Source organism: Oncorhynchus nerka, linkage group LG10 (genome assembly GCF_034236695.1).
Source record: "Oncorhynchus nerka isolate Pitt River linkage group LG10, Oner_Uvic_2.0, whole genome shotgun sequence".
Lineage (NCBI taxonomy): Eukaryota > Metazoa > Chordata > Actinopteri > Salmoniformes > Salmonidae > Oncorhynchus > Oncorhynchus nerka.
In genome coordinates, this window is record NC_088405.1 from 52,360,780 (window position 1) to 52,370,168 (window position 9,389).

Below are 9,389 nucleotides of genomic sequence, written 5' to 3' on the forward strand. Positions count from 1 at the left end.
CATGTGAAATCCATAGATTAGGCATTTATGAATTTATTACAATTGACTAATTTCCTTATTTTGGACTATAACTCAGTAAAATTGTTGCATTTATATTTAGTATAGATAAAAACATTTTACATTCCATCTTGTCCATCATTTGTAGAGCAGTAGAGATAGAGGGTGAAGAACAGGAACTTTCTGTTTAAGTTCAGCTAAGGACCCTACTTTACAAATCAGTAGCATCAACCCACTGTGTAAACAATCACATTACACAACCCTACATTGCAAATCGAAGACTATCCCCAACTAAAACACACTTGAAAATGACTTTGTTTATAGAAATAGATCATTTATTTCTCTTCAATTCACAAGTCCCATCTGATTCATGTCTCTTCCCACCTATAAAAACAATCTACAAGATTAAAAATGTTATTTTGAAAGGAAAAGATTCTATAGAGAGAAAGGTCTCACCGAACAAGGCACTCTTAATTGATCAGTCATTATGGCATCCCAAAACATATTCTAAAACATCAATAATTTATAAATCAGATAAAGTAGGACCACAGAAACAAACAAATGTTGAACACTACAGTACTACTCATATAGCTGTAACCGCACACCATGAAAATATGAATGATGCATAACTTACAGAAGGATACATGTGAAAGAGCAGGCCATACCAAAACCATATTAAAATATATTAAACATTTAAACACAATAGTCATATTTGATATGATAAATAACATTGTTAAAACAGGCATAGATGAAGAATACATTTGAGCAAAACGGTGAAAGTGTCAAAGGCAGTAGGTGGCTCTTAACAGCCTAAATGGGACAGCTTGCTTTGACTCAAGATGGCCCACAAGGACCCAGATAGATGGAACCCAGTAAACGAGAACTTGACTCCAACCAAATTATTTAGAATGTTGAATAAGTTATTGCAGGCCATTTGACTTCGATGTGAAAAATCTAAATTTCAGTTGTTTTTTGGGGGAGCGGGGGTCTGTGCAGTTGTAAAACCTACAAATACACATGTGAAGAACACATGTTTTGGTTCATTTCAACTTATTTCAGAATAAATAGTGAATCATGTAAGGGTGGCAATATATTTGACCGGAACTGTATAGCTCAGCAATAAAAAAAACAGGAATGGACCTCTGGTACTTTTACAACTGGATGAATTAAGGCAACAGAAGCAAAGTATTTTACAATATTAGACATTTGACTAAATTAGTGTTGGAGTTACTTCACAAATCTTGTAGCAGCATATTCAAAATATAAAACTTGTGATGTCTAGACAATGAAGCCATCTACACTGTGATATCACTGTTGGCTGTTGTAACAAGATTGCATAAAAACTCAAATTAGTTTCCATGTAGCATACTTTCACAAATGTGAGAATGATTCATATATGAAAATGTGTTCCTTGTGTCCTGTTGTCCCTTGTTCCTCCATTTTACCTTCTACATTCACCAATTCTTGGTTCCCATTTTTATTTGACAACCAGAGATTAAGAAATGAAAAAATCCATGATTCTTTAGATAATAATAACATGCTCTATTAGAATGCAAATACTTGTTGAAACAATCAAGTCACAGCAAACCTCTAACGCAGAGCAACATTTAATTGTGGTTTTATTCTCACCCCTAGAAACTACTCACCAGTTTTGACTGAAGGGCTTCCAGACTTTACGTTATTAGGGCCTGGCGATATTACGCGCCCTGCTTTGAATGGTTTACCGTGAAAACTTTTGCTTACCAGCTACTGCCACTCTGTTTGTTAGGGCAGGTACATAACATGTAGGCATGGACATACCAGAGCACCATTACTGCATTCAATGCAGCACATCAAGACAGATGCTCTGAAGCCTCAGTGCAGTGGTTTGCCAATGTCCACTGTGACATTAATGTACAGAGGTGGCCTCTCAACTGAGAGAGTACTGTAGGAGCAGGTGTTAAGGCCATCCGTTCTCCAGACTTGAGGTGTCCGTCCTAACAAGAGCATCCTGTGAAGTAGGACAATTTCAGAATAAAATGAATTAAAATGACGAGCAATATCTTATAATTACAGCAAGCAATTTATAAATTGATGTGTCCACAGTGACTCACCGGTCTTTATTAATTTCGTTGCCGCTATCTCTTTTATGAAATATCATGGTATAGCGTGCTATAAGAGGGGGTGGCCGTATAATCTTCATTTTCTGGAGTTCCACCCTATCAGAGACAAATTAAGTCATTCGATAACATACCACATTGACTAAGATGTAGGACACAAATAAAGTAAAGTCCACAAATTGTACATTAAGCCAACATGGTTAGGACTGTTGCGGTGACCGTATTACCGCCACACCGGCAGTCATAAGTCATGACCACAGTAAAATTCCACGTGACTGTTGGGTCATGCTAATCTCCTTTTATGCACTGCTAACTACTATCAGGTGGCTAATGACCTGGTACTGAGGGCTCTATTATCCCTCTAACCACTGACATCAATGGAAATAAGATTAGGGAGGTAAGGCAATAAATAGGTCCTAGAGGCGAAATAATTACAATTTAGCATTAACACTGGAGTGACAGATGTGCAGATGATGATGTGCAAGTAGAGATACTGGGGTGCAAAAGAGCAAGAAGATAAATAGCAATATGGGGATGAGGTAGTTGGGTGTGCAATTTACAGATGGGCTGTGTGCAGGTACAGTGATAGGTAAGTTGCTCTGACAGCTGATGCTTAAAGTTAGAGAGGGACATATAAGTCTCCAGCTTCAGTGATTTTTGCAATTTGTTCCAGTCATTGGCAGCAGAGAACTGGAAGGAAAGGCGGCCAAAGGAAGGATAGGCTTATGAGCCCAAGGCCAAAAAAAAACAGAATTAAATGATTGTACCCTTATAGAATGCCATGCGTAATATGCGGTAGGCTGAAAAACATAAACCAAAAACGATTTAAGATGTCTTTTGTACATAAACGGTCTAGCCTATACTCCAAAATTAAACAAAAATCGAGTAATCGCCTTTGAGTGTGGACTGTATTACTATGCATACTGGATGGACTGGTTACCTTACGCTACACTCCAAAATATCAATGAATGAGTCAGGGAGAGAACATATAGCAATGCTGTTGGTTCATTTATTGTGCAGGGCGGCTTACCGTTAGCCTACAATTAGTGAATTTGTATTTGATTTGTATTTTGGATGATTGGAATTGGGATTTTTATTTTATTTTCATAATTAAATGCAGTGGAACAATACCTTTAGCTGTACAGAACATCTCACCGCAATGTGTTTCCAGCTCCTCCTCTCTCCTTTATTCCTTTATCGAACGCGCAGACAGCCCAACAATAGTAAAAAAAGTTACTATCGACATTCCCGAACAGATTTCACTTGGTTTCACAAATTAATCATTGGGTAGCTGCGGGAACAAGATTGGAGAGCCCATGGCATACAGAGTTTGGGCAAAATATATCCTGTCGCGCAGCGAGAACATGCACCTCAAACAGTGGTTGACGCCTGGAGTGAAATAAGTGTCCTTATATTTATTTCTCAGCTGCTCATATTAAGCACATGCTCTGCTATAAAACTGAAGTAGCCTACGAAACGGACCCGACGGGAAAGCGCTTGGCCTCCATTCGCTATTCGAGTACATACAGATGTATTTTTTCCCCACTGCCCATTTGATAATGGTCCAATCTAAATCAAAACTAATTTGACATATTAGTAAAGAGCAGATTAAATTGAGAATAGTCTATGAAAATATGATCACTTGATGAAAGAACAGCTGTGCAGCCTGAGGCAAGGGACAGAGCACAAACTTTATTTTGCTGCTTCCCAAATAATTAAAAAGCCTGAAGTCGCACCATGCAGTCCATATACGTTTTGACTAAGACATTTTAAGGTTTGTATCATTCACAACTAAAGTTGCCAAAAAAAAACAAGCATATAGAATCTGTTTCAAATTATCACTTTTACACTGAACATAGCCACTTCATATGAGCACTTGCTACGGAATGCAAAAAATATCCTCCTTTTATTCAGCTAAGTTGAATTATATTCTTCTAACCATAAAATCATATAAAATAAAATGGCACGGGACTTAAGCATATCTTGTCAGCTAAATGAACAAGCCTACAGCACATGTCATGGAGCATAGCCAGATAACATAGGCCTACAGTGGGCCAACTCATATTCTGTTCTTCTGAAATACATTTTTCTTCATATCATAAAGTTTCTTTAGACTTGACTAAAATAAATAATGGATTTATTGTGATGGTATATGAAATTGATTAGACTTTTAAAAAATGTTTTATGTAGATGTTCCAAAGGTGCGTATCAGCGACTTGTATGAGTCGAGGCCTGGATATGCTAAATGTGTTTCAGCTAATTAACGGTCAATTACCGTGAGACCGGCACTATTTTGCATGACAATAATCGGTGGACAAAATTTCACGACCACCACAGCCCTAACCATGGTGAAAAGTAATAGGGGTCTCACCTGATGCGAAGGTCATCATCCTCCCCACCCCATCCCCAGTAAGTGTTTGAAAATCCGTTCACTTTGTGAAACTGGTCCTTCGTCATGGCCGTCACCCCTCCAAAGTACCCTTTGTATCGCAATCTACGAGAGCAAAAAAAAAAAAAGCAAGACATTACAGATCTGTTCCCAGGACTTTGAATGTTGGTAAAAATTGAAATGTTAAACAGTGAATTTGGTATGAATAGTCCATTTATAGTGATAGCTGCCACATCACTTCGGACATGCTGTTGAGAGAGCATATAGACATTTACCTGCTTTTGCATAAAGGTGAGTTGAGAGCTAAGATATTTACTTGTATCCTGTGGCGTTCCTGCCGACCACTAAGTGTTTGGGCTGTTGGTCACACTTGTATAGATTGTAGTCGTTCTCTGGAACCAGATCCACGTCATGAAAAACAAAGCAATCCCAATCGTAGTCCTTGAGTGCCTCCAAGTACCCCACATTAAGTAGCTTGGCACGATTAAATGTCACCTCTCCAGCCTGTCAGAACACACAAATCAACCACAAACATCAACCTCTTTCAATTTCAAAGTTTGTAACCCTTATCGGCTCAGAAATCGGATAGAAATATAATTGAGGAAATGACATAATGTAGTGTAACTTCATAGGAGAGTAATACCTGGTGGATGACGTAGATGCCGTAGTGCAGCTGCTGCCTCTGAAGAAAGGGGTGCAGGTGATGCAGGAGGTAGAGGAGGTGTTTCTCCCGGTTACGGTGAGGGATGAGGATGGCCACACTCTGCTGGGCGAGGCAGTCTGGAGGCTGGTATTGGCCCTCAGCCACTCCACTGTTCTCACTCTCCACCTCCTTCAGCGTTAAAGAGTCCTTGAACGTCAGCTTCAGGGCTCCATCTGCAGGCAGAAAATAATAGGCATGATGAAAATCTAGACAACTAAATTGTAAAGTCTTACGGAGAAACTCCATTGCAATATATTTACATGGCACTAGTTTAAAATACAATATCATGAACTGAAAAACAGCATGGTCTGGACAGATAATTACAAATGTGTGTGTGCATTCTGTTTGGGCCACAGACAAACACAAGCCGTCTTCAAACAGGAATTTATGTTGATGGAAAACCCACTAACGCTGTGCCATCTGCCTCCCACATGGTGTAAGCCTTATTACAACAGTTGATCACTTCCTGTCAACAAGGAGCCATTGTATGTAGGCTACATGCAAACTGTTACCACATAGGCTACAGTATGTGAAAATAATCCAAATGGGCCTCAGCCTAGCAATGGTTATGAGTAATAAATCAGGCGGTTACACAATCCCTACATTGCACAGAGTATTCACTTGATTACCAATGTTCTTCTCTCCACATTAAGACACACTGCACATAATGTTCTTTACAAGGAAGTACACAGTAACATGGCATTATCATCAGTAAGTAAGCTATAGCAAAGCCTGTATTAAGCTTACAATAACATCTGTGGATACTGTGTAGCCCTACTTACGAAGCAGTGGTGATTTCTCAGGACAGCTTTCTTTTGGTGGTGGGGTGTCAGGGAGAGGATTGGAGAAGACTTGCATCACTGTTTTCCATGAGTATAGCATGCCCCCCCTCAGGACCTCAGCGTTATCCTCAAGTGTCTGTGCTGACCTATGGGTATCCTGAATTGCTTTCACTGTTTCGCCGGCAAAAGTGGCGATCCAAGCCAAAACGGAGACAGAGAGCAGCAACAGTATCATATACTTCCACCTCCGGAAGTACCTGGACACAGCAGGACAGACTCCCATGGCTGATTGGTTGTACAGGTATTAAATCCCCCAAAATGTGGGAGGCTTCAATCTTGGTTTATGACATCTGGTTCTCCTTTGCAGCAGCCACAGGAGAAATTACTGAGTAGAGAGCACCAGGCCCCCTGACATTCAACCTATGATGACACAATGTTCTGGATGAGTTTCATCATTTTTGTCAGTTTCATTTTTTTTGTCATGTAAAAAAGCATTAGGGTACTTTACATTATTTAGTTGATTTTCCAGAAAATATTGTTGCATGTGAAGGAAGGTGTCCCACTTAGAGGAATTGAGTTCCTGAGTGCTGTACCTGTATATGTAGAATAAAATATTTCAGTTCCATTGACACTTCCTACTTGAATTTATAGCATTTGACTAGTGCATTATGCAAAAAGTAGCCTTAGGCACCCAGGCTTTGGTGAAAGCCTGTGAAAGAGGCTAGGCCTATGCGACAACAGAATTCACAGCACTTTACATTGGCTGTGCACTGAGGTGTTTAATCTATACACACCCGGCTCTATGTACTCCCAGCTAAACTCCACCCAAAAGAAACGGTAACTGAAGTGGAACGGTTCTCTTTTCTACTTCCACCTGTTTGCACTTTGGTTTCATGTTGACAATTACAATCCATTGTCTTTCAATGCACACTATTCAGGGATGTCCTGGATTGTAATCTTAGGCTTTAACTGTAGCCTGCTTTAGTGTGTGCTTAGCTTAGACACATCACATGTTGCCACGTTGTTCTTATTTCTCCTTCTCTATTCACATAACCAAAATGGGATACCTATCCTAATCAAAACGGTCATTAGCTAAAATGAATAAAGAACAGGCCCAGGACAAATTAAAATTTACTGTAAAATGTACTGTAAAAAGACAAATTGCTGTAAAGTCCATGCACTACTAGCTAGTTACATATCCTGACACGAGTAGTGGAATTTAAACACGACGATGTGTTGTGCAGAAATCCAGTAGCCTCCTGCACAATTGTACAGTCAGGGAATTAATGTAAGTTGTTGTTTGAATGTTGCCTGTTATACATTCAACTGGCTGTAGTTAGCTAACTTAGCTCGATGCTGACATATTTTTGGGTGGTCAAATGAATTGATTTACTAGCTTCACGCATACAGATAACATTAACTAGATTTACAAACGTATTGCCCTCTGAACAGTGACACATTTTACTTTAGAACTCAAGAAATGGCTCGTGGATTCGTGCAACCAAAAGCTAGCTAAGTAACGTTGTAGGTAGCAAGTAGCTCGGGAAGTCCAATGTAGAGAACAGCTTTTTAGCTTGCTGAAACTAACCAACAGCTATTACAGCCACCACATTGGGTTAGCTATTTCGGTATGAATGAAGTCCCAGGGAATACGGGTTTAAATGTACACAGCATTTCCCACATTTAACGAGGCATACATTTTCTTAGAGAATGATGAGCAGATGTCTTACTTGCCAGTTGCCTTAGAGTTCTTCTGCTGTTGTTTTGGGCAGCTGGCTGGCCACTCCCTGTTGGTACTACTCCTGTAAGCTCCGTTCTAAAAGGATATGCGCGTTCAAGACTCACACATGAACGTCAAATAGAAAAATAAGGGGTAGGGTGACCACATGTCCCGGATTGTTTGGGACAGTTCCGAATTTTGGCCCATTGTCCCTCAACCAAACAATCATGTCCGGCATTTTTATCAACAAATTCAAACGCCACTCGTTTAGAAAAATAAGTTGCCCTGTATTTCAGTCAGACGTTCCAACCTGTCTATTATGATCACGTTTGCGCGTATGAAAATATAAGGATGTGGTACTGGTGATGTTAAACAGTATCCAGTCGTTGTTGAGCTCTGATATTTTGTGCGGCGCAAAACGAGACAGAAGGACAATGGCATAGGACTATCGTCAACTAATCACGTTTCTCAAATCCCTTTGCACTAAATTCCAGCTCAATTTGGAGAAAGTTAGGCCTAAATCGAACAACCTCCCCCCTCATAGAATTCATTCAAAATAATAATAAGGTTTGTGAGGTCTGGGGTCTGCTCGCCTACCAAGAATTCACAAAATGGGACAAACACCAACTTGACTATGCATGCAGAATTCTGCTCAAATATCCTCTGTGTTAAACGTAAAACACAAAATAATGCATGCAGAGCAGAATGAGCCAGATACCCGCTAATTATCAAAATCCAGAAAAGAGGAAAGCGATTCCCAAACCTTCCATAACAAAGCTATCACCTACAGAGAAATAAACCCCCTAAGCAAACACAAACAGACCCACAGAGCCCCCAGGACAGCAACAGAATTAGACCCAAACAAATCATGAGAAAACAAAAATAGAATTACCTGACACATTGGAAAGAATTTATGCCGATGGCAGACTTGGCTCTCAAGAGAAGACTGTATGCACACTGTCCACAACATGAGGTGGAAACTGAGCTGCAATTCCTAACCTCCTGCCAAATCTTTTTTTTTTTTTTATTATTTAACCTTTATTTAACCAGGTAGGCTAGTTGAGAACAAGTTCTCATTTACAACTGCGACCTGGCCAAGATAAAGCATAGCAGTGTGAACAGACAGCAACACAGAGTTACACATGGAGTAAACAATAAACAATTCAATAACACAGTAGAATTTTTTTTTGTTTTAATTAAACAAAGTGTCTATATACATTGTGTGCAAAAGGCATGAGGAGGTAGGTGAATAATTACAATTTAGCAGATTAACACTGGAGTGATAAATGATCAGATGGTCGGTCATGTGCAGGTAGAGAAACAGGTGTGCAAAAGAGCAGAAAAGTAAATAAATAAAAACAGTATGGGGATGAGGTAGGTAAATTGGGTGGGCTACTTACCGATGGACTATGTACAGCTGCAGCGATCGGTTAGCTGCTCAGATAGCAGATGTTTAAAGTTGGTGAGAGAGATAAAAGTCTCCAACTTCAACGATTTTTGCAATTCGTTCCAGTCACAGGCAGCAGAGAACTGGAAGGAAAGGCGGCCAAATGAGGTGTTGGCTTTAGGGATGATCAGTGAGATACACCTGCTGGAGTGCGTTCTACGGGTGGGTGTTGCCATCATGACCAGTGAACTGAGATAAGGTGGAGCTTTACCTAGCATGGACTTGTGGATGACCTGGAGCCAGTGTTTAAGA

General features: G+C 39.9%; 1 protein-coding gene across 5 annotated transcripts; it reads right to left on the reverse strand.

Moving 5' to 3' along the window:
• Positions 1-310: 310 nt before the first annotated feature.
• LOC115135528 (beta-1,4-galactosyltransferase 4-like) lies at positions 311-8,653 on the reverse strand. 5 transcript variants are annotated; one of them, XM_065023529.1, is made up of 8 exons: positions 8,583-8,653; positions 6,479-6,563; positions 5,971-6,390; positions 5,129-5,361; positions 4,802-4,989; positions 4,468-4,590; positions 2,091-2,195; positions 311-1,987 (listed from the first exon to the last, which is right to left on the reverse strand). In XM_065023529.1, exons 3-8 carry the CDS (start codon positions 6,251-6,253, stop codon positions 1,852-1,854), a joined length of 1,068 nt encoding a protein of 355 aa, XP_064879601.1. In that variant the 5' UTR covers positions 6,254-6,390; positions 6,479-6,563; positions 8,583-8,653; the 3' UTR covers positions 311-1,851. The 5 variants fall into 5 exon arrangements, with proteins under 5 accessions (XP_064879601.1, XP_029526164.1, XP_064879603.1 ...); XM_029670304.2 differs by lacking the exon at positions 8,583-8,653 and adding an exon at positions 7,701-7,974; XM_065023531.1 differs by lacking the exon at positions 6,479-6,563 and having other exon boundaries at positions 8,583-8,634.
• Positions 8,654-9,389: the final 736 nt, after the last annotated feature.